Genomic DNA, 24,017 nt, shown 5'->3' with positions numbered 1-24,017 from the left:
GATTCTGTGGGGTTTTCTTCCATGCCTCTGCCCCCGGAGAACATCCCCGCCCAGCCTTGGCCAGCTCCACTTTTCAAGCCACGCTCTCTGTTCCTCCCATCGCAGGTGAATGGCTACCCACATGCCACATACCGGGCCGTCTGCAACCACCACGGTCTCTACGCCTCTCCGACCCTCAACTGCGTGGTGGATTTCAACAGCCACCTCGCCAAACCGATCTGGGAGGCCCTGGCTGTGACGTGGAACGAGGTCTTCAAGTACGTCCCATTTTGCTTGGGGCAGCCGTGGGAACGAGGGTCCAGGCTAGTTGTCGTAATAGTATTAAAACAGACGTGGGTGGCGCTGTGGTCTAAACCACTGAGCCTCTTGGGCTTGCTGATCGGAAGGTCGATGATTCAAATCCCTGCAACGGGGTGAGCTCCCCTTGCTCTGTCCCAGCTCTTGCCAGCCTAGCAGTTCGAAAGCACACCAGTGCAAGTAGATAAACAGGTACCGCTGCAGCGGGAAGGTAAATGGCATTTCTGTGCGCTCTGGTGTCCATCATGGTGTCCCGTTGTGCCAGAAGTGGTTTAGTCATTCTGGCCACATGACCCAGAAAGCTGTCTGTGGACAAACGCCGGCTCCCTCGGCCTGAAAGCGAGATGGGCGCCGCAACCCCATAGTCACCCTTGACTGGACTTAACCGTCCAGGGGTTCTTTACCTTTTTTAAAAAACCATCATAGAATTGTAACATTGGCAGGGGCCCAAGGGTCATCCACTTCAGTGCAGGGATCCCAGCTCAAGAATCCCTGGCATGTGGCCATTTAACCTCTGCTCGGAAAACCTCCAAGGGAGGTGAGTCCGCAACCTTCTGAGCGACTCCGTTCTGTCATCCTCGACATTTAGATACCGCTTCCTATGTGAATTCCCAAAGTGGTTAACATAAAACACAGTAAGATAAATCAAAGAGGGAAAATGCATGTGCCACAATTTAAAAACGAAGCATGCCAAGAAGTACATTGGTAGAAACAGAGAAGCTATCAATGAAACATTCGGCTAAATATCAATAAATAATGAAACAGAGCAGGATGAGGGTGAACCTTATGCACGGGGGGGGGGGGACCTGCACCCCTCCTCCTCTTCCTCCTGCGCATGAAATCTTCTCTCCCAGCCTACTCTCATTGACCAACTGGTCTGGGCACGCAGTTCTGAGGCCAGCTCCAATGGCACTCTCAGAGAAGGGCTGGCTGGCTGAGTTGCAGCCCTGGAGGGAAGAGCTGCATGGCTGCTGCCAGCCAGAGACACCCCTGCGAGGGTCTCGGGGGCCAAAGGCTGCGTGGATGGGACTCGGGGAGGCCAGGGATGGGGAGGTGGGTGCTGTGCCCTTGCAAGGGGACCCGGAGGAGGGAGCTGGACCAGCCGGCTCTCTCCCAACCCTTCTGCGCATGTGCTTCCTCCTAGCTGTCAGCTGAAAGAGTCCATTCAGGGCTTTGCTGCTGCCATCTTGGACAAGCTGAGGCGCTTCTTCAAAGACCTCCGGAAGAAGCTCTGCAAGCACAGCGGGGCGGCAGCTGCAATACACACCTATCGCCGCCAGCAGTTGGAGGCGGCTTCAGCGAGGGTGAGGCTGGGGAAGTGGGGGGGGCCCCTCTGCCTCGGTTGCCCCTGAGGTCCAGGGGGGGCGTTATTAGGTTGTGTTTGTGTGCTGTTGTTGTTTCGTTCTTGTTTTTATTCTGTATTTTGTGTTTTTTATGCTGCAAATCGCCCTGAGATCTACAGATGAAGGACAGTGTGCAAATTGAATAGCTGTTGTTTTATAAAGTGGATTTGCAAACACGTTGGGGTCACATGGGGTGAGTGGTGGGTTTTTGAGGGACCACGTGGATCGAAGGCTCATCCGGACTCCTGAACTCTTCCCTCAGTTGCTCAACTTCACCCTGAGTCTGATGGATTACATCACTGAAAGGCAGAGGAGCTTTTCCCGCATCCTGACGCCAGAGATCCGGAAACGCATGGAGCCAGCGTATGCAGGTGAAGAATAGAAGGGCTGGGGGGGGGTGTGCTGCTGGCTGAGATGGCCCTTGCTCTGCCCCCACGGTGGGAGGCAGCTGGAAACCCCAGGAGGGGGGGAAATCAGACCTTGCTTGTGGGTTTCCCATAGGATGTGGGTCTCAGTGAGCCCCCTTTGGCCTGACCCAGCAGGCTGCTCTTAAGCTCTTATGGAACTTCCTGATCCAGAGGCAGTCTGTCTAGATTCTTGCATTCCTAAAAAAGTCATTGTGAGAACAGGGTGCTGGACCAATGGGCCACTGGCCTGATCCTGCAAGCTCTTATGCCCTTATGGAAACCCCAGGAGGGGAGAGCGCTCAGAGTGTGATGGGCGGGGGGAGTCTCTGAGGAAGCTGGAAGGGTTTTGCAGTATGGTAGGATCCAGTTCAGCAAGGCAGGCTTGGGGGGCAGAGTTGGGGGGTCCCAAGCGTCAGGGCTCTGCGTTGTGCTGATGTGCCATGTGCTCCCCCTCCAGCTTGCACCCAGATGTCGGGCCCTGGCTACTTCCAGCGGATGAAGGCCTGCATGGAGCATTTCATCAGCACGGAGAAACACACCGTCTTTGATTCGGCTGCAAACTTGCTGCAGGAGCGGCTGAAACTGCTGCAGGTGAGTCTGTGGGAGGTTCCAGAGAGAGAAACCCTAGCAGAACTTTCTGGGGGGGTGCCTTGCCTTGGCACTCTCCCCTCTTTCCCCTGCGGGTCTCGGACTGATAGGTCGATCGGTTCCGCGCTCCCTTCTCAGTCAGCAGGAAACCAGAAGTCCAGGACCATAGAATTGTAAAGTGGGGAGGGAACCCGAGGGTCATCCAGTCTGCGATCTGCCAGGGCCACAGGATCTCCCCACCCGTGTCTCTCTGTTGGAAGGAAAGCCCCCGTGTTGTGCACAGCTGGCTCTGGGTCCCCGTCCCCCCCGTGCTCAGAGCGGGGCAGGCGGTAGAAGGAGCAAGTGGGGGGGGGCACTTCTTGGGTCAACTGCCTCAGTGTGGCACTGTTTCCTTCCAGCAACACATCGGAGTGAGGTTTCAGGATTTGGCCCAGGAGCTGCAGACATCCCTGAAAATGCAGCTGGAGCCGCTGCTGAAGCCTGTCCAGAAGAACGCAAAGATAACCTCAGGTACGGCTGTCCGTCCCCCCCCCCCGCCCCCCACCATCCACGGCCCCCCCTTCCCTCGGAGGAACATGCAGCCTTGATGCTCCAGGGGTGGAGGCAAGTTTTAGAAACTCCTCTTTCCAGGACCATCTTCCGCTGAATCCGACCGTTCTCCGGGAAAGCGCAAGTGGACAGCTATTAATGTGGGTTTTCTGCGGCTCGTCTTGGCCTGGGCTGCGTTTTACGATGCCCTGCCGTGTCACTGGCATCTTGGGTCCCTTCCCAGTCTACGATTCTATGATAATTGGTCCATGAGGGGTGAGCATCCAACCTCTGCTTAAAGGCCTTCAAGGAATGAGAGCCCCTTCCGTTCTCAAACAGCTCTTACATGCAGACATTGGAGCTTTTTAACTTCAGCAGGTTTACTCCGAGTAGAACTGTGTTTCATACCACCTTATATACGTAATAAGCATTTGGAAAAACAGATTCCACGGTGTCTGGTAGCCAAGTGGGGGCTGCTTTTTCTTATGCTTGTGGGTGGGAATCTTGCCAAGGGGTGAGGGGGGCATTTCCTGTGCCCCTGCCACACACGTGGCCCACTTCTGTGTGTGAAAAAGATCTGAGGGTTGCTGATTCTTGGACATAGTTCGGAAGCACCTGTTTGGCCCCTAAGTCTTTGCTTGCCAGGGGAGGCTATGGAAGACCCAGGGGAACAAAGGGGTGTGGGGTTCAGGTGGTCATGGCTGGGTTTGTGGGGCCTAAAGAGAGAGATTAACAGGCTTTTTGGGTTCCTTCCCCCCCCAACAGAATTAATGACCATCTGCGCCAAGGTTGACAAGATTTGTAGGCGCTCCTGCGTCAGTTACATCCTTCCCTGCCCCACACAAGGAGAGGACAGTTTCCCCGAAATGAGGAGGGTCCTGCAGGGAAGTCAGGATCTCCCGAGCTCCTTGGCCACATGCATGGATGTCGGGATCGGAGCCATCTCTCTCGCACCCGTCCAGGTAAAACGAATTAACATCCGATACCCTTTCAAATGTGTTTCTGCGGGGACGGGGGTTATTGGTTTGCTTTTGTCCTGGTTTTTATTATGTATTTTGCTTTTTTTATCTTGCGTTTTTGTGTTGTGAACTTTTCTGAGATCTGCGGGTGAAGGGGGTGTACAAATTCAATAGTTTGAGCCTTGGGACGAATCCCAGGGGAGCCCCTTCTGTGCCTCCAGTCCCAAGCAGGCGCCCCCTTCTCTGCCTCTGCCTGATTTTGCTTCCCCACCTGAATTTTGATTCTTTGTGTTTTGATCGGAGGGATGCTCCAGGATCTGTTTTAGGAAACAAAGCTGCAGGTTAATCAGAATTTTATTTTTTTAAAACGCTTCTCTACGTATATTTAATTGTAACATAGTAACATATAACTGTGTAACTCACTATACAGTCGTACCTCAGTTTGAGAACAGTCCAGTTTAAGAACAATTTGGTTTACAAACTCTGCAAAACCAGAAATAGTGTCCCGGTTTGAGAACTTTACCTCGGTCTAAGACCAGAATGCAGGTGGCACTGTGGGTTAAACCACAGAGCGTAGGACTTGCCGATCAGAAGGTCGGCAGTTCGAATCCCCGCAATGACGGGGTGAGCTCCCGTTGCTCAGTCCCTGCTCCTGCCAACCTAGCAGTTTGAAAGCATGTCAAAGTGCAAGTAGATAAATAGGGACCCCTCCGGCGGGAAGGTAAACGGCGTTTCCGTGTGCTGCTCTGGTTCACCAGAAGCGGCTTAGTCATGCTAGCCACATGACCCGGAAGCTGTGCGCCAGCTCCCTCGGCCAATAAAGTGAGATGAGCGCCGCAACCCCAGAGTCATCCTCGACTGGACCTAATGGTCAGGGGTCCCTTTACCTTTACTATCAACTGGTCAACACAGTTTTGCATGGCAATTTCCCCATATACAATGGGCCTTTGCATGTTACTTTTGCAGATGTTAGCATTTTGAAGCACACTGTGGTCCAAACCACTGAGTCTTGGGCTTGCCAATCAGAAGGTCGGCAGTTTGAATCCCCGTGATGGGGTGAGCTCCCATTGCTCGGTCCCTGCTCCTGCCAACCTTGCAGTTTGAAAGCACGTCAAAGTGCAAGTAGATAGATAGGTACCGCTCCGGCGGGAAGGTAAATGGCGTTTCCGTGCGCTGCTCTGGTTTGCCAGAAGTGGCTTAGTCATGCTGGCCACATGACCCAGAAGCTGTCTGTGGACAAACACCGGCTCCCTCGGCCAATAAAGCGAGATGAGTGCTGCAACCCCAGAGTCATTCGCAACTGGACCTAATGGTCAGGGTTCCTTTTACCTAAGAACAGAATCTGAACGGTGGAAGGGCACCGGCGGTGGGGGGGCCTCATTAGAGAAAGTGCACGTCGGTTTAAGAACGGTTTCAGTTTAAGAACGGACTGCCGGAACGGATTAAGTTTGTAAACCGGGGTACCACTCTATTCCTTTTGGCCCCTGCTGAGGACATTCATACTTAGACAAGCCTACCCAGATGTTTAGAAACTTCGTATGCTCCTTAATTTGTTTTAATATCTTCTGTTGCCCCTCAACCCCCTCAGGTGACTCTGTACCCGTATGGCTCCAAGAGGGCAGGGGAGCTCCTCCAACCACGGCTGGAGAAGAAGCACAAAGGCCAGGCCGCAGCGCCTGGGGCAGGATGTGGCCCTGCCGGGCTCCCCTCTCCGAGGTAAGCTGCTCTAGAGCAATTCCTGGCGACCAACAGAATCACAAGATTTTAGAGCTGGAGGGGGGAGCTCAAGGGTCCTGGAACCACAGCTAAAAATACTCCAGCTGCAGGAACTCCTCCTCCTCAACGAAAGGGGCCAGATCCAGGGTGCTTGACGCAAGTTGCTGGTCTGCCCTGGGACTTGCCAGGAGAGCCCCTGCCTGCTCTTGGGCCATTCATCCATGTTAGTCAGGAGAGAGGATCTGGGAGGGTGCGGAATGGGAGCAGCCCCCCCTTGTGTTGGACGCGGAGGGTGGGGCTCATGCTGGTGACTGAGCTCTTTCCCAACTTGGCTTTCTCCAGCTACAGGGGGACCATGGAAGCCAAGCCGGGGACCTCCCCCCCAGCTCTGGAGGGCTGCCAGCAGGAGACAGGCCTTCTCTTTGGAGCCCCTCAGCCCCACGTAAGTGCTGCCCTGGGACCCAGAAGCTCTGGTTGAAAGCGTCTTCTCAGAAGGAGTCATAATAATAGTAATAATTTATTATTTATACCCCCCCCCCAATCTGGCTGGGCTTCTCCAGCCACTCTGGGCGGCTTCCAACAAAATATTAAAATACTGTAATACACCAGACATTAAAAGCTTCCCTAAACAGGGCTGTCTTCAGATGTCTTCTAAAAGTCTGGTACAGTGGTACCTCGGGTTAAGTACTTAATTTGTTCCGGAGGTCCGTTCTTAACCTGAAACTGTTCTTAACCTGAGGTACCACCTTAGCTAATGAGGCCTCCCGCTGCCGCTGCGCCGCCAGAGCACGATTTCTCTTCTCATCCTGAAGCAAAGTTCTTAACCCGAGGTAATATTTCTGGGTTAGAGGAGTCTGTAACCTGAAGTGTATGTAACCCGAAGTACCACTGTAGTTGTTGATCTCCTGCAGCCCGTGAACCTGCGGGCCAGGATCCCTTTTAAGGGTGCAGAGTTCAACTGTGGAACTCCCTCCCACAGGATGGCCCCTAACCTGGATGGCTTTGAAAAAGGATTAGGCAAATTCATGGAGGAGAGGAGGAGCCCTTAGTCGCCATGGCTCTGCCCTTCCTCCCCCCTCAAAGGCAGCAGCAAAGCTTCTGAACGCCAGTTTGGGGAAACCGCAAGGCGGGGGTGGGGGGGTGATGACTTGTGCTCAAATCCTTTTTTGTTGGATGGAGAAAGATTCTCTGGGAGGCTAGTCAGAGTCATAGCTGTCAACGTTTCCCATTTTTACAGGGAAATTCCCTTATTCCAAATAGGATTCCTCACAAGAAAAGGGAAAAGTTGACAGCTATGGTCAGAGTTCTTTTTTTTTTTTATGGCTTTAGATGACTTGAAAGCCAGAAATGGCAAATAAAATCCTCTGCCCCCCCCTTGTTTCGCCCCCCCCAGGTGCCTGTGAAAGTGGAAAGTGAGCAGTTTGCTATCTCTGGTTCAGCAGGTAAAACACACAAGAATTACTTGGATGGAGTGAAGTGGGTGGCACAGCCTCCAGCAGTTCCTGACAGGTGTCCGTCCAACCTCTGCTTGTAAATGGCCCCTTTGCCAGGTGCCTCCCCAGGGAGGGAAGTTCTGCGGGAGACAAGGGCTGTTGTTCGGCTTCAAACAGTTGGCATGGACTCAAAACGAGGACTCTGGGCTTAATAGTAGTTTGTTTGTTTTTTAAGTAATATTTATTAAAGGTTTAAGGATTACAGAAAGAAAAAAGATCTATTTACAAAAGCGGAAGGCGGACTTCCTGTTTATGCCTCCCCGCTACAGTACCAAATTAAGTCTTTTTTTTTTTCTTTAAAAGTTTCCAATTTGTTCTACTCACGGGTAGTTTCTTTTAGAATCAAATTGTCCACAGGAAAAAGTCAGCGCTCTCCGGCAACGGCTGTGCGGCTTCGCTCCATGGAAAAAGCAGTCGATTCACAGCACCGCGCTGCTCACCCCACTTTGCTCCGGAGCCCCGAAATCGGGTTTCCCTGCGAGTAGGGGAGGCGCCAAAGGTGCCCGCCGAATCCCACGTTCACAGGCTTCACCCGCCTGTGATTTTTGAAGGCTCTCCGCCTTCGCCGCGGCGGCCAGACCCAGTTTCCACAGAGCAAATTCCTCCCGATCAGAGGAATTCCGCCATTACCAAAGGCGCTAACCCGCCTTAATAGTAGTTATAAGAGGGGTTTTCTTAAGGGGGGAGGAAGCCTTCATAGGGGTGGAAAAAGTGCTGCCTTTGGACAGGAAGGGGCCTGTGTGCTGCCTGGCGACGGAGATGGGAGCCCCCTCTTGGGTTTTGGCTCAGTGGTCCATTCTAGTGCTAGAGAGCAGAGCAGGGAGAGGGGAGCCTGGGCCAGGGAGATGGTGGTGGTGATTTCATAAAAATTATGCACAGCTTGTCTGGGCGGGAAAGAAACCCGTCAAAGTTTATGGGACTGCCTCTCCTGGTCTGCCCTGCAGAGGACCTTAAGGTCCATGAATAACGATAGTTTAGAGGTCCCGGGCCCAAAGGAAGTCAGACTATCTTCCACCAGGGCCAGGGCCTTCTCAGTGATGGCTCCCACCTGGTGGAATGCTCTGTCCCAGGAGACCAGGGCCCTGCAGGATTTAACCTCCTTTCGCTGGGCCTGTAAGACAGAGCTATTCCGCCTGGCTTTCAACTTGAACTTAGCCTGATCTTTTATTCCCCTTCCTTCCCTCCCCCTCCCCTTTTTATGAAGATTACCTGCTCTGGGATCCCACAGCTAATTCTCCCCTGGTCTCCTCACTGGCCCAAATAGGACTAATTTAGCCAGCTAGCCCTGGGGATCATCTAATGTTTATTGGATGGATCTTCCTCCTAAATTGATTTTTGATTTTATTGTTATTCATGTTTTATTCTGTATTTTATGCTGTTTTTTGAAGCATCAATTAAATGTTTTAAATTTGTTGTTAGCCGCCCTGAGCCTGGTTTCTGTGCCAGGAAGGGCGGGGTATAAATAAAAATTTATTATTATTATTAAAGTGGTTTGGAAAAAAAAGATAAATCACTCAGAAGGTTTAACTATAATTTAAGGGCGTAAAGGTAAAGGGACCCCTGACCATTAGGTCCAGTTGTGGCCGACTCTGGGGTTGCAGCGCTCATCTCCCTTTATTGGCCGAGGGAGCCGGCGTACAGCTTCCGGGTCATGTGGCCATCAGGACTAAGCCGCTTCTGGCGAACCAGAGCAGCGCACGGAAAAGCCGTTTACCTTCCCGCCGGAGTGGTACCTATTTATCTACTTGCACTTTGAGGTGCTTTCGAACTGCTAGGTGGGCAGGAGCAGGGACTGAGCAGCAGGAGCTCACCCCGTCGCGGGGATTCGAACCGCTGACCTTCTGATCGGCAAGTCCTAGGCTCTGTGGTTTAACCCACAGCGCCACCCGCGTCCCAATTTAAGCAAAAGACTAAAAACAGATTAAAACTCACATCAACTTTCTAAGCATCTGGGCCAGCTTGTCGGAACAATGTTTTTAGCAGGCACTGAAAATAATTTAGGGAAAGCGCCTGCTTCATATCAATGGGCAGGGAGTTCCGAAGTGTAGGTGATGCCAGGAGACGGATTGTGTCCCTGCCTGGGGTTTTAATCTCCTGCAGGCCATCGCTTTGCCGTGCCCATGAAGCCTCATGCCTCCTTCTCCTCCTTTTCCAAACGGCAGGTGTCCTCCATGTCTGGGCCAAAGAGGGAATCTGGGGGAAGCGTTCGACTTGCAGCGCCGAGAAGGAAGAGGCGAGTGGGAAGCTGAAGGCTGAGAAGATGGAGACGGGCCCTTGCCCTGCCGGTGCCGCCTGGATGACCCACTGAGGTCTCTTGGTTTGGAAGCCTCCCACTTCCACAGGGACCTTGCAGGAGTTTCCTGCAAAAGCTGTCAAGCCCATTATTTCTGTGTGTGTGTGTGTGTGTCTCTTTCTCTGCATTTGACAACCTGGAGCCGAGAGCTACGTTGGCAAAGCAGAGACAGACACGAGAGCGGGCAGGGGGGGGGGCTCTTGCAAGTTAATGGCTACCAAGTTGGATCATGACCCCCCCAATGCAGATATTGCCAGATAAATCTTGCAGAGCCCCTCCCTGCTTTATTTAGAGCTTCTGTGGCGTCTTCTGGGGGAAATAAGTCGGACAGGCCGACCTTCATCACTCAACACAAAATAATGATGTTGGCCTGGAGTTGTGTTTGTGGAATCAGTGTTTGGGGTGGGGGACACTGTTTGTGGATAAGCTGGCTGCCCAGAGCCGGCGGGGGCAGCTCTGCGTTGGGAGTGCAGGAGGAGCTCCTGGGGCAGCTGTTGCCCCCCTGATCCCAGCTGCCCCCCCTTGCGGTCAAAGGGTGAAGCAAAAGAGCCCTTTCTCTCCATCCTCACTGCTTGGATGGCGCAGGGTTTCTCATGCCTGCCCTGTTTTTCAGGAGCTGCCCTTACGCCTGTAAGGGGGGGCAGGGAAGGAGCCCTGGTTCTCTTGCACCTTTGCCAGGGGGGTCTGTGTTTTGCTCTCTACAAGCAGCTACAAAACCTTCTGGTCACTGTCCCACCAACACCTCCCCTATTTGAATCTCATGTCTTTTTGGAGTCTCAGTGAGGGATATCCACACACTTACCTTGTTGGTTTTTCAACAATCTTTCTTTCTTTCTTTCTTTCTTTCTTTCTTTCTTTCTTTCTTTCTTTCTCTCTTTCTCTCTTTCTTTCTCTCTCTCTCTCTCTCTCTCTCTCTCTCTCTCTCTCCCACACACACAAACACCCCAATATCTGTAGTTGAACCGGACAGCAGCCTGCAGAGAAGGTATTCTGACCAGAGGAAGCCTTACGGACTCTCGATTTCCCGCTGGCCTTTCTCGCTGCTTTTCCTCTCCGCTTTGCCCTACAGACCCTTTCAGGGGTTTGTCTGCCTGGCAGCTGAGTAGAGTTTCTTTCTTTCCAAAGCCACGTGCTCTTGGGAAATACTTACACCACAAAGTGCTCCTTAACTTTTGTGGCTGTCAGCCTCTTTCTGTTTGCAGGGCTCCCGTCGCTCCCCATTGCCATTTTTCTGGCATCCTGCACTTCTGTCCCTGCCTTCTTGTGCTTCTAAAACAAAAGTTCTAAGAATTCCCTGGCTAGTTAACTGAGGGTCAGCAACTGAGCAGCCCAGTGGGGGGTGGGACCCACGATTGGAGTTGTTTATTATTATTATTATTATTACTATTATTATTATTACTATTATTGTTATTATATTACCCCCACTTTGCTCTGCCCTTTCCAGGCACAGGTCTGGGCTTTCCAGGAATGTGTGCTAGCGAGTTTTGTTTCTGTTTTTGTCCTGGTACTTTCCCTGGGAAAATCCACATTTCGCCATGAATTGGAGCCCACAGCAATCCGCAGGAAGTCCATTGGCCGTTTGCTCCGATTCAGTGGTAAAACCCCGCTTTTTCTGGGGAAAGCACTGGAGCAAGATGAAACCGCTCAGACACAGACCTGGGACGGCCAGACCGGTTCCTAGAAACAGGGCACAAAAGGGAGTCTCATGAGCTCAAAGATGTGATTCAGGACATTTACAGGACTAATAAAGTATGTTTAGTAACCATGAATGTCTGCTGAGTGGTTCTTGTTCCCACCAGGCCCACCTTGTCTGGGTGTGAACCAGGCCAGAAGCGGTGTGGGTTGGTGATGGGGGCACCCATGTGGGGCAGCATGTATTCCAGAACAAGGTTTTCTTCTTGACTTAAACTCAGTGCAACAGGTGAAATGGGTTCCCTGATCTGGATACAGTAAGGAGCGTGGAAACCTATAGAGTCCAAAGGAAGCAGTTGACAGAGTCAAGGGCTGGGGAGTTTATAGAATAGTAGAGTCGGAAGGGACCCCAAGGCTCATCTAGTCCAACCCCCAAGTGTGCTCGTGTTACTTGTACCAGAGGACTCAAGTGTGTCGATCTCCTGCCATCTTTGCACATCTTCCAGCACCTTTTGCCAGTTTGCATTTCTTGGTACAGTGGTACCTCGGGTTAAGAACTTAATTCATTCCGGAGGTCCGTTATTAACCTGAAACTGTTCTTAACCTGAAGCACCACTTTAGCTAATGGGGCCTCCTGCTGCCGCCGCGCCGCCAGAGCACGATTTCTGTTCTCATCCTGAAGCAAAGTTCTTAACCCGAGGTAATATTTCTGGGTTAGCAGAGTCTGTAACATGAAGCGTATGTAACCTGAGGTACCACTGTAGTATTGATCTGATGTGCAGAGATCATTCCTATTCTACTTCGTTCAAGAGGGTTCTGGAAGCTTCTCTGCGTAAAAGAAACAAGCAGAGGGTTCATGATGTTTGGGTTATTCCTTCTGGGAAGCGGAGTACAGTTGGCTTAAAGTGGTTCTCCTATCTCTTCTGTCAAGGTCACGCTGACTATAATAAGAGGCCAGAAGGCGCCTGGGTTTCACTGTCTCTATCTTCCTTCTAGTGTGATGTTCTGTACATAGTATATATAGTGTTAAGCTTTAGTCTTATGATAAGTTATTGCAAGTTTAAGTGAAGTCTGCTGCAACTGGATTTCTTATGGTCTGTGCCAATCCTGAATGTATTGGATTTCTGACCATTATGCTTATTTGCCTTCAGTAGCAGCAAAGCTCTGCTGGATGAAATATTAATTGCCTCTGGTCTATTTTTGGGGAATCCTGCAACCTGTTTAAGTTTTTACTCTGCTAACTATACGTCAGAGTTCTGCTCTGGATCAATACTGAGTAGAATTTCTGACACCTTTATTCCCCCAGACAGTTCCCTTTCACCTGAAGGAATGAGCTACCAAGCTAGAGGTCACATTGGGCAAATTGGAAATATAAAAGTGCACCAGTTCCTCCTCCCTCTCCCCAAGCAGTCTTGAAGGATAGTGTAGAATATAGTCCTACGAGGGCCATCTTGGTACTGAGTATGAAAGCACACTGAACATGCTCAGAGACCGGCCCTCTCCAACCTTGGCTTTGATGTCCGAGGATGGCATTGGTCATGGCCTCCCCAGACCCATTTTTGGGGGTGCCCAGTTGTGCAATGGGCTGGTGATTCTGAGAGCTGGAGACAGCAGCCACCTCAGTGCTGGGGATGGAAGAGCCTCAGTCCCAATGCATAAAGGGAGGAATCTGCTGGATGGGGGCAATGGAGGGGAAATAGCTTGTCAGGTTTAAGTGTTTTTGTTAGCTGTTTAAGACTTTGCAATGTTAATATGTGACCTGCCCCTGCCCCAAACACCAACACCCAGGAGAAGGTGAAGGCCTGATCTTGGTGGCCCCTATCCTGGGGTGGGGGGTTAGTGGCTGGCTGGCTGGCTGGCTTGTTCTGAGCCTATGGAGAGGCAAGGGCCAGGGGAGCTCAGAAAGACCCCCAGGAAGAAGAGCTTTCTGACACTGAGTGGAATGGCTGGATGTCCCATCTGTCGTGTGTGATCTGGTTGAGATCCCTGCATTGGGCAACATACGATATAAAACATATTGGGTAGAAGTTCCATTCCCCTCTCAGTATTCATTACTTAGTAGGGACAGTATGAAAGGGACCAAAGGATGGGATCTCTGAAAGAAAATACTGTTAAAGACTGATTTTGCTTAAACGTGCTATTTCAGATTTGGGGACCCCCCGGGGATGTTGATATGCAGGAGGAGGGGTGTCCTTTGGTGTTTAAAGTATTTTCAGAAAGAGGGAAGGGGGATGTAAGGCTCTCTGGTATTTGTTATGAGAATAACAAGTCTGGGAGAAAAGATAAGAACATGCTGTGTTTGGGCTTAAGAACTGCATAGCAAGACTGGGAGGGGAGCGTGTTAAGCCTGGGGAAATGGACTGAGGTCTGTTTTGTGAAAAGGGAATTGCACAACAAAGTAAAACAGACTTCCCTGGATGTTTATGGAGTCTGTATTTTAAGTAACATGCAGTGAACGCAAAAAGGCAGGATGATTAAGTTGTATGGGAGGAAATAGGATTTGAAATTATGACTAATGGATCGATTAAAAAAAGATAAATTATATTTGATTAATTGAGGAAGTTGTTGGGTAAATGTCTAAACAGGAATTGAGCTTGTGCAGTCAATGGAAATAGCTTCTAATTGTTTTTCATCCATTCCTAAGAAAAAGTATTTTACTGTGAGCAGCAAAGGAGGGAGGGAAAAGAAGCATCTTGGAGGCGGCTGGAAAGTCTTTTTTTTAAAATTGGTGTTAAATTCGGATTAATTTGCTGATAATTTGTTTCAGATTTGGAAAATTAATAATAATTAATTGCCAGGACAAAAAGAGATCCCTGCCTGCAGGAGCTTGGACCCTCAAAGTCCCTTCCAGCTCTACAGGGCTGGGGGTCCGGGGATGTGGGCACAGAGATCTCTGCTGGTGTCAGCAAAAGAGCCTGTCCTTGCCCCAAGAAGGGAAGCAGACCCTCGTGGCCATCCCAGGACAGGCTCCCTCAGGCAGGAGAACAGGGGAACAGTGTGGAAGGAGCCTGAAATATACTGTACTTGGAGTCCCATAGTGATTTCATGCTCTTTACTGCATCTCATGAACAGTGAATTGAATTCCCCCCCAAAACCTCAGGCTTTATATACATTATTTGCACAATGGGTCCCGTTTGATTGGCTGATTCTGCTTCCTGGGGCCTGATTGGGCTGCTCCTTGTTGCATTCTAGGATCCTACCTGCCTATTGTTCTAGGATCCTGTTGTTTCATCGTTTAGTCGTGTCCGACTCTTTGTGACCCCCTGGACCAGAGCACACCAGGCCCTCCTGTCTTCCACTGCCTCCCGCAGCTTGGTCAAAGTCATGCTGGTAGCTTCGAGAACACTGTCCCACCATCTCGTCCTCTGTCGTCCCCTTCTCCTTGTGCCCGCCATCATTCCCAACATCAGGGTCTTTTCCAGGGAGTCTTCTCTTCTCATGAGGTGGCCAAATCTTGGAGCCTCAGCTTCAGGATCTGTCCTTCCAGTGAGCACTCAGGGCTGATTTCCTTCAGAATGGAGAGGTTTGATCTTCTTGCAGTCCATGGGACTCTCAAGAGTCTCCTCCAGCACCAGAATTCAAAAGCATCCATTCTTTGGCGATCAGCCTTCTTGATGGTCCAGCTCTCACTTCCATACATCACTACTGGGAAAACCATGGCTTTAACTATTCGGACCTTTGTTGGCAAGGTGATGTCTCTGCTTTTTAAGACGCTGTCTAGGTTTGTCATTGCTTTTCTCCCAAGAAATTGGGCTGATACTGCAGGCCAATCAGTTGTTGCATTCTAGGATTCTCCCGACCCAACAGGTCCATCTGGTTGTTGCATTCTAGGATCCTACCTGCCCATTCTCGGATCCTGGCTCAGTGCATAACAGCCAAGTTGCGCCCCGCAGCTCCACCGCCTGCCAAACCCGCCGGGGGAGGGTCTGGCAGCTGCAGACTACAAGTCCCAGCGGGCCTTGCGCTCGGGTGCCGCTTCTCATTGGCCCGGAGCATCCGGGTCCTACGCTTCGCTCTCCGCCCTCGCGCAGCGATTGGCCGAGCTCCCGCCACCCCGGAAGAGGCTGGGCGCGTGGCGGCTGCGGAGAGGCGGGTGAGGAGCCGGGACTCCGGGCTGGGCGGGGGCGCGCGCGGAGGGGCAGGGGCGGGGGCGCGCCTCGCGGGAGGAAAGGGGCAAACACTTCCCACCCCAAAAAACGAACCCCGTCGCTCCCAGGCGCCTCCGCGTTGATGCCCAGGGCAGCCCATTCCCACGTGGAGGTTGCATGCGGGGCATTCCGAATCCTGCCCCCGACACCCCCTGGAAAAGGCCAGGGTTGCTTCCTGGATCCTTTGCATCAGGAGCTGCTGCTGAACCAGCCCCACAACTCAGTCCGGGGGGGCTGGGTCCTGATCAGGGCAGGGATTGGGGTTTAAGCCCGTGTCCCTCGTCCCCGGCCCCTCCCTCCTCCTTCCCAGGGATTCCTGTGGGCTTTTCAAAAACTTCCCACTCGCTTGCTTGGCTCAGATCTTCTTGCAGTTGATTCAGCCTCTTCTAAATCCACATCTTCAAATAAACGCAGCACAGACCCAGCGGAGACTGAGCTCTGCAGTCCCTTCAAGCCCCGGGTCCCAAGCCACCTTTGAGGGAGTCCACCTGTTTCAGACCCTGGAGAGGCAGAGAGAAAAGCATCTCTCTTGAAAGGCAGCCGGTGTTGCCAGGACCAAGGCTGGCCAGGAAAGAGCCCCCCCTCCCCGTTGAGCCGCTTAAGGGATGCCCTCATTTGCACCCATGCAATCCATGTCTTCCCTGGCTTGGCCCTCCAGGCCATGCAGTTTCTGCTTAGCAAGAGACAGAGAATCTTTTTTCCGCCCTCAATCTGCTCCCAGAGCTGCCCTCTGCCTGGATCCCATCAGCTGCCACAGCCCTTTGCCAGATGACCCTCATTGTCCCTTCCAGCTCTACCTGAGCCCCCCTCACCTGCCTGGAGATTCTTCCCCATTGAGCCACTGGAGAGCAGCCCTGTCGGATCAGACCCTTCAGGTCCCAGCCAGCCCAGAGTCGCCTTCCCCCCCTCCCTCAGGCGGGGAAGGGGCCCTTCGAGAGAAGATGGGCGCCTCACTCTCTCCTAACGCCAGAGCTCCTGGGCAGCCCATGAAGCTGAGTGTTGGGAGGTCCAGGGCAGGCGGAAGAAAGGCCTTCTGGACACAGCCCAGGGTTGGACTGTGGAACTCCCTCCCCCAGGCAGAGGCACCCATCTGGAGGGCTTTGAAAGACACATTCAGGGAGGAGGAGCTGGCTCTTGATGGCTGGTCACCACAATGTCTGGCTCTGCCCTTCACAGCTGGAAGGCAGTGGAGGCTTCTGATGTCCTTTGGGGTGATTTGCCTGTTGGAGACCCCCAGGCAGGATCCGAGCACAAGAGCAGCCCTCTCCCCTCCTGGGGTTTCCAGCAACTGGGATTCAGAAGCGCTGCTCCCTCAGATGGTGGAGGCAGAGCAGAGCTATGCTGGTAGGTCATAGCCCTCTCCTCCTCCTGTGAATTGTCTAATTCTCTGTTGAAGCCATCCAGGTTCCTGCTTCCTGCAGGAGGGAGTTCCACAGGTTGGCGATGTGCTGCACGAAGAAGGACTTGCTTTCATCCATCCTGAATCTTCCCACGTTCATCTTCATGGCATGTCCACAAGGTCTCGTCTCATGAGAAGGAGGAAAACTGTTCTATCCACTCTCTCCCTGCCATGCATAATTGCATAAACTTCAATCCTGCCTGTTTTTCTTTTTTATATATATACATTTTTATTGGTTTTTTAAACATATCATTTCCGACAATCATATACAATATGCTTCCTGGATCCTTTGCATCAGGAGCTGCTGCTAAACCAGCCCCACACCACAGTCCGGGGGGGCTTATCTTATACAATATTTTATACTTCCATCAACTCCTCTGATGATTTTTCGTTCTTTATCACTTATTCTGCATTTCTTAATTTCTCTATTACCCTTAATTATCATTAACTAACAACTCTCCTCATAGTCTTCCTTGCAATATTTCAAATAGTCCTCCTTACAGAACTTCTTGCAGTCCTACTGGAGTAATCTGTTCATCACAATTACTTTTCAAATAGTTAATATATTTACTCCAGTCTTCTAAGAATCTCTGGTCCTGCAGGTTTCGAACCTTTCCTGTTAATTTATTTAATTCTGCATAGTCCAGGATCGTGCCTGTTTTTCAAGCATTTATTTTTAAGAGGAAGGGGGATCATCATGAAGCACCCTCCCTGCGTAGTTGGGGGTCTCCGAACACAGGCTGGCTCATGGGGTGCCCCCTCTCTCTCTCTCTGCAGACCCCCTTTTTTCCAGCATGGCAGAGCAGCCGACCCACGAGCTGCTGGATTTCCTCCGCCCAGATACCCGTGTGGACCTGAAGGACCGGGCCACGCACTATGTGATGGGGCTGACAGGCGACCCGGAGGGCAGGCGGCTGCTGGCCTCGGATCCGGAACTTGTGTCCGCCCTGCTGGCCCTGACCAGCGACCGCTCCCCCTGCATGGCCACGGACGCTTACCTCGCCCTCATCAACCTGGCCACGGAGCCCGCTGCCCACGGGGCCCTGAAGGAAGGGCTTCCCGTCCTGCTGAAGCGCTTGCTGGATCCGGCCTTCCCCATGGCCAACGAGGTCTGCACGCTGCTCTCCAACCTGTCTCGGGAGGAGGCCTCGTGCAGAGCACTCTTGGCCGCCCTCCAGCAGGAGAGCCTGGGGGGGCTGCCGGCCCTGGTGGACGCCTTCTGCACCGAAGACTTCAACCCCGAGGCCTCTCTGCACTACCTGGGGCCCTTGCTGTCGAACCTCAGCCAGCTGCCGGAAGCCCGAGACTTCCTCTTGGACAGATCCAGGCAGGTGTGGGCAGGGGGGAGGGCGCTGGGGTCGAGGGGGGGTTATGGGGTGTCTCTGCATGTGGAGGAATTGCTGAGGGGGGGTTGCTGTGAGGACTGCCGGGAAGAAAGGGGGAGTAGCAAATATATATCAGTCCCAACAGAGGCATGTTCTGAAAAGCAAGTGCAAGCTGCTGTTCTCCTGTTCCCGAGGGCAGGACTCAAACCAGGGGCTTCAAGTTGCAAGAAAGGAGATTCCAACTAAACATCAGGAAGAACTGACAGTGGAATAATAATAATAATAATAATAATAATAATAATAATAATAATAATAATCCATTTATTTATACCCCGCCCTCCCCAGCCGAGACCGGGCTCAGGGTGGCTAACACCAGGTATAAAAACAATTGATTGAAATACAACTTAAAAACAAGATTAAAATACAACGTTAAAATGCAGCCTCGTTTCAGCAGAAACTCAAAAACTTTTTAGGGGATGAAAACGTCAAGTCTTCACCAAGGCCAGCTATCCAGACTGGTCCTACGTGGGCCAGAAAAAAGCCAGGGAAGTCCCCAAATAGGCGCTCCATCACAGAAGGAGAGAGGAAAGAGGGGGAAGGAATCAAGTTGATTCCAAGCCAAAGGCCAGGCGGAACAACTCTGCCTTACAGGCCCTGCGGAAATAAATCAGATCCTGCAGGGCCCTGGTCTCATGAGGCAGAGCGTTCCACCAGGCCGGGGCCAGAGTTGAAAAGGCCCTGGCTCTGGTTGAGGCTAATCTGACTTCCTTAGGGCCTGGGACCTCTAGGGTGCTGCTATTTAGGGACCTTAAGGTCCTCCACGGGGCATACCAGGAGAGGCAGTCCCGTAGGTACGAGGGTCCTAGGGAACAGATTCCCATGAGAGGTGGCAGACTTTAAGCAGAGGTTTGATGGTTATCTGCCATGTATGAGTTAATTGAGATTCCTGCATCATAGGGGTTGGACTGGATGACCCCCAGTGTCCCTTCCAACGTTACAATTCTCTGATTCTATGTTTCCTCTCTGAATTTGGTGAGCTCCCCCCCCCCCTTCACCAATTTGTTCTAAGGCAGCTGGGAGGGGGAGCTTCTTTCCCCCAGGTGATACAAATAGTAAAAAGGAGCACAGGCGGTGCTGGGGTCTAAGCCACTGAGCCTCTTGGGCTTGCCCAAGGTCGGTGGTTTGAATCCCCGCGAGGGGGTGAGCTCCCATTGCTTGGTCCCAGCTCCTGCCAACCTAACAGTTCGAAAGCACGTCAAAGTGCAAGTAGATAAATAGGTACAACTCCGGCGGGAAGGTAAATGACGTTTCTGTGCTTTCTAAAACCAGAGAAACTAAAGAGAAAACAAACAGGGAGGGTGGAGCTCTGACAGGAGGGATCTACCTGGGCAGGGAGAGGTCATTCTTTTTTGGAAGGGAGGCCTTTCATTCAGCGCTTGAGATGCCCCCTGCTTGAGTGACAGGTGCCTCTGAGGGGCCTGCAGTGCATTATGGGAGGGAGGGAAGCCCCTGCTTTTCCTTAGGGCTCCTCCTTGACCCCAGATCCCCTCTTCCTGCCAGGTGTGTGGTGCAGAGGTTGCTGCCTTTCACGCAGTACTCGCGCTCATCCATCCGCCGAGGAGGGGTGGTGGGCACGCTCCGCAACTGCTGCTTTGAATATGGTAAGTGGGGGGTTTGGGGGTGTGCGCTCTCTCTCTCTCTCTCTCTCTCTCTCTCTCTCTCTCTCTCCTGGCCCAGATAAACCTGCTGCCTTTCTTTGGCTGTGGGTTGGTGGGGGCTGCTTAATTTGTCCCTGCATCTGGAGTCTGCAGGTCCTGCAGTTTCTGCACTCCTTTCGCTGCCAGTGCCCCCAGTCTCTTGCAGGGGGGGCTTGGACCCCACCCCAGCAGGGTGTTTTCATTGTTGCTGTTAGAGCATTTATCAATTTTCCAATAAAAAACATCCAATTAACATATCAATTCATAATCCAATAAAAATAAATAAGTAAAAATTGTCTTCCGAATTGTAATTTTGATTTCACGGCTTCTCACAGTCTGAACCTTAAAGCATCTCAAAATCTCGGTTCTGCCTCTCATCGATATTTCCATATATCGATTTTATCTCTCCAACTGTCTCTGGCTCTGCGATCCTCGGTCATGTCAGAAACCCACCCCAGCAGGGTCTTTGCCTCGCTTGTTTCCCCCAGGGCACCACGAGTGGCTGCTGAGCGAAGAGGTGGACCTTCTCCCCTTCCTCCTCCTCCCTTTGGCTGGACCTGAGGAGTTTCCGGAGGACGAGATGGAAAGTGGGTCCCTTTGGGAAGGCGGGGAGGGGGGGGGAGAGGAGATCAGAGTCTGCCCCAGGAAGCCCCAGCGGGGGCGGGGGGTGGGCAGGGATGTCTTGGCCACCTCAGTCCTGCGGGGGCCTTGGGGAAGTGGGCCTCCTGGGGAGGTGGGACTGTGGGGCGCTGTGGCCGCTCGCTTGCCCCTCTCAGCCTGCGCTGTCTTGGCCCCAGGGCTGCCCCTGGACCTCCAGTACTTGCCAGCGGAGAAGAAGAGGGAGCCAGACCCCGACATCCGCAAGATGCTGCTGGAGGCCATTATGCTGGTGAGTCCTGGCCTGAGATGGCCTTCAGACCCCTGGGCAAGGAAGGGCCTTTTCCAAATCTCTGCCGTCGTCCTGTCCTCCCCTCTCCTCCACTTTCTCAGTCTTCAGACTCCTGGAAGCTTGGGTCTTGGAAAGAAAGTTCAGCTCTATGCAAACTTAAATCCATGTGGATTGCAGAGTTGGAGAAAGTGGATTTTGCCCTCCCTGCCTCCAACTCTGAAGAACTGAAGGAGAGCATCTGCTGGAGGATGCCATGGGGCCCCCCTGGTCCAGCCTCCTGTTCTCCCAGGGGCCCCAAAGGGGAATGGGGATGCAGGGCCCGGGCGCAAGGGCACCTTCCTCCCTTGGGGTTTCCAGCGACTGGGATCCAGACCCGCTTCTGCCCCTGATCATGGAGGCAGGGCAGAGCCCTTGTTAGCCCCCTCCTGCAGAGAAAAACCTCGCAGCTAATTCAGCAGCCCCAGAGCAGCCGGAGTGTTTGAGGCACTGCTGGGACCTGTGGGCAGATTTGCCCCAGAGAAGAGAAGGTCCTCCCTTTGGGTGTTGGGGGAGACAACTTGTAGGCTCCACAAGCACACACAGCTGACCGTCTTCCATCTCACCCTCCTGGCCTGTTGAGCCTCTTCCCTCCTCCAGGTTCCCCGCACCCCTTTCACGTCTAGGTCTGCTGCTGCTTCCGGCCGGCCTGATCCTAAACAGATTCATATTTGCTGGGACAGGAAAACCGCCTTTGCCCAGTTCCCCTGGAGGCAGTGCATGGGGACTCTTTGTCGTCCGCATGGAGGAGCCCCTCCCTCGTTCAGCTTCCTCGGGGGGTGCTCGATTCCCACCCTGTGCCTCCAGGCAGACCCTCTGCACGCCACCCCAGCCACAGGCGACCCTTTGCCATTTCTCTCCACAGCTCACAGCCACCAAGCCAGGGCGCCGACTGGTGCGAGAGAAAGGCACCTACCTCATCCTGCGGGAGCTGCACAAATGGGAAAAGGACCCAGGTGTCCTGGCCGCCTGTGAAAAGCTGATTCAGGTGGGCAGGAAGGAGTGGGGGGGGGTCAAGGATTGGCACCCTGGCTCTCTCTGGTCACTCAGACCCAGGGATGGCTGGGAGATGCTTGGGGTGGAGGAATCTCTGAATGACCGCGGGCTGCTCTGGATTGGGTCCTGTTGTGTGGGGGGGGGGCTCCTTTGGGACAGGAGGGAGAGCGAGCAGCGTGACCCATCAGAGAGGGGTTCAGGTGATGAAGAGTCCAACGTATTCTGCTTTAAAGGAAAAAGCAAGTTGATCCCGATGTGTTTAGCTTGGAGGAAAGATTAAAGGGAGAACGTGATGCTCTTTTTAATCAGGAAGCAGGGAACTAAAACGGCGAATAATCTCCAAGCATCCAGGCAGAGCCCGTGAGGCGGGTGGGGAGACAAAACCTTTGCTTGGTGGTGATTGAAGTTTGTGAGATCCAGTTGGGTTTCTGGATAACTGGACTGGATAACTCGGGCCACACAAGGAAGCGATGCAGAAGCTGAGCACTCAGAATATTTCCCCCCTTTCCGCTTGTTCATTGGAATCCCTGCCCCCTGTTCTGTTTCTGCTTCTGTAACCCCCTGGGATGTGCAGTGGGGGGGGCTTTCCGCCCCCCCCCCGGGCCCTTCCGGTTTGACCTGATGCTCTTACGCAGCTGTTTGGGGTCGGGACGGATGTTGCTTGGGGCTCAGGCCTGATGGTCGCTTTCCCTCCTCCCTCTGCCCTGAGCAGGTCCTCATTGGGGACGAGCCGGAGGCTGGGATGGAGAACCTGCTGGAGGTGGAGATCCCTGCGGAGGTTGAGGAGCAGCTGCAGTGCCTGGATCTGGAGGAGGAAGATCAGCTGCAGCAGCAGCAGCAGTGCAGGAGCCAAGCGTCCGGCTCTGAAGGGCTGCAGAGATGAGGTGCAGATAACTGGGAAAACAAAGACCCCGAGTCCTTCTCTCCCTCCGCCCCGGCCAGCCTTGAGGCCAAAGCCCCTGCGACTGCAAAGGAGAGCTGGCCAAGGACCTGGGCCAAGGAGCAGCCAGCAGTGGGGCGACAGAACTGAGCCCCATCAGGAATGGAAAGGGCAGGAGGTGGAGCGTGGGCCCTCCCTGCCAGCAGTTTGTCCAGGCAGAGCTGGGTGCCCTCCCTGGGCCGGGAGGGGGCTGGCCTGCCCAGGGCGGGGGGGGTGTTTTTATTTTGATAATATTGTGGGCTTTTATGTTGATCTTTTCTGTGAACTGCTCTGGGACCTCCGGGTATAGGGAGTTCTATAATTTCAGTAAACAAATAATAATAATAATTCTGCCACCACCTACAGAAAGAGGGCGATGAGTTGTCAGCCCCAAGGACACTACTGCCCTCCAATAAAATGTTTGCCAGCACAGAAAGACCCAGTTTGTATATGGCATTTGATTCTCTGAGGTTCCTGCCCTTCTTCTGGAGTCTGAGCAAGAAGGCAGCTCTGTGAGTCTGGCCAGTTCTGCCTGGCTATAGGTGTCCATCCCCCCAGCCGCTTGCCCCCCAGCCTCCTTCCAAGCAGTGTGTCTGCTTCAATGGCGGATGTGCTCCCCAGATGTGCTGTGATCCACACCAGCGATGTCTGGACTGCCTTTCAGCACAAGGACCTCTTCCAGGATGTTCTCCTCCAGACTTCCCCAGCCTGCTGCCTTCTGCATGTTTTGTACTACAACCCTGGGGATGATGGGAGTTGTAGTCCAAAACATCTGGAAGGCAACAGGTGGGGGAAGGCTGCTCTAAGCCTGGAAAGGACAGGAACATTTCTGGGCTGCCTTCTTGGTCCGTCAGTGATGAGCTGCCTGTTTCCTGCCCAGGGAGGGGGGAAGACTCCTGTTCAAGGCTTCCCATCTGGGTGGCCACTGAAAAAACAGGATGCGAGACTAGGTGGGCTTTGGGCCTGATCCAGCGGAAGGGCTCCTCTTAGGTGCAACCCGCCTTCCCTGCTCCTCGTCTGCTCCCCTTCACTCCTCCCCCCCCCATTCCAGAGGTCCTCAGCCATTTCCAACATGAGAGACTCTGCTCTGAGCTGAAATTGCAGGGAGCTTGAAATACTAGGAAGAGATGGATTCAGGCGGCTGCAGGGGCTTAAGGCTGGGCAAAGAGTGCGATCCTACCAAGGGAGAGCAATTTTATCGGCTGCTCTTAGTTGCATGAGGCTCTTGGTAGCTCACAAAGTAGCATTTGCAGCCTTCAGATAGTAGCCATCCACAGCCGACTCCTCCATGGATTTGTCTTTTAAAGCCCTCCAGATGGGTGGCCGCCTCTGCCTCTGCCTGGGGAGGGTGT

At 52.9% G+C, this 24,017-nt stretch overlaps 3 protein-coding genes across 3 annotated transcripts in view; 2 read left to right on the top strand and 1 right to left on the bottom strand.

Annotated features, from left to right (window-relative positions):
* The window catches only part of NUGGC (nuclear GTPase, germinal center associated), a 36,801-nt gene extending 26,356 nt beyond the window's left edge, over positions 1-10,445 (top strand). Inside the window, exons 17-26 of the mRNA XM_083621793.1 lie at positions 106-257; positions 1,442-1,601; positions 1,903-2,011; positions 2,505-2,638; positions 3,034-3,145; positions 3,929-4,125; positions 5,711-5,838; positions 6,181-6,280; positions 7,232-7,280; positions 9,494-10,445. Of these exons, the coding sequence (XP_083477919.1) occupies positions 106-257; positions 1,442-1,601; positions 1,903-2,011; positions 2,505-2,638; positions 3,034-3,145; positions 3,929-4,125; positions 5,711-5,838; positions 6,181-6,280; positions 7,232-7,280; positions 9,494-9,639 (1,287 nt within the window). The 3' untranslated portion in view covers positions 9,640-10,445. The remainder of the gene's footprint in view (positions 1-105; positions 258-1,441; positions 1,602-1,902; positions 2,012-2,504; positions 2,639-3,033; positions 3,146-3,928; positions 4,126-5,710; positions 5,839-6,180; positions 6,281-7,231; positions 7,281-9,493) is intronic.
* SLC52A2 (solute carrier family 52 member 2) overlaps positions 1-24,017 on the bottom strand; it is a 304,222-nt gene that overhangs the window by 51,420 nt on the left and 228,785 nt on the right. The window lies entirely within an intron of this gene.
* Positions 15,311-23,101, top strand: HGH1 (HGH1 homolog). Its single transcript, XM_083622434.1, has 7 exons — positions 15,311-15,349; positions 17,581-18,130; positions 19,689-19,789; positions 20,314-20,412; positions 20,623-20,714; positions 21,616-21,738; positions 22,459-23,101. The coding sequence occupies exons 2-7, from the start codon at positions 17,598-17,600 to the stop codon at positions 22,627-22,629; spliced, it is 1,119 nt and encodes a 372-aa protein (XP_083478560.1). The 5' UTR covers positions 15,311-15,349; positions 17,581-17,597; the 3' UTR covers positions 22,630-23,101.

Source organism: Podarcis filfolensis (assembly GCF_964270895.1).
Source record: "Podarcis filfolensis genome assembly, chromosome: 7".
In the NCBI taxonomy this organism is placed as follows: domain Eukaryota; kingdom Metazoa; phylum Chordata; class Lepidosauria; order Squamata; family Lacertidae; genus Podarcis; species Podarcis filfolensis.
Note: the sequence above shows the minus strand (reverse complement) of the source record. Positions and strands in the feature narration are given on the sequence as shown.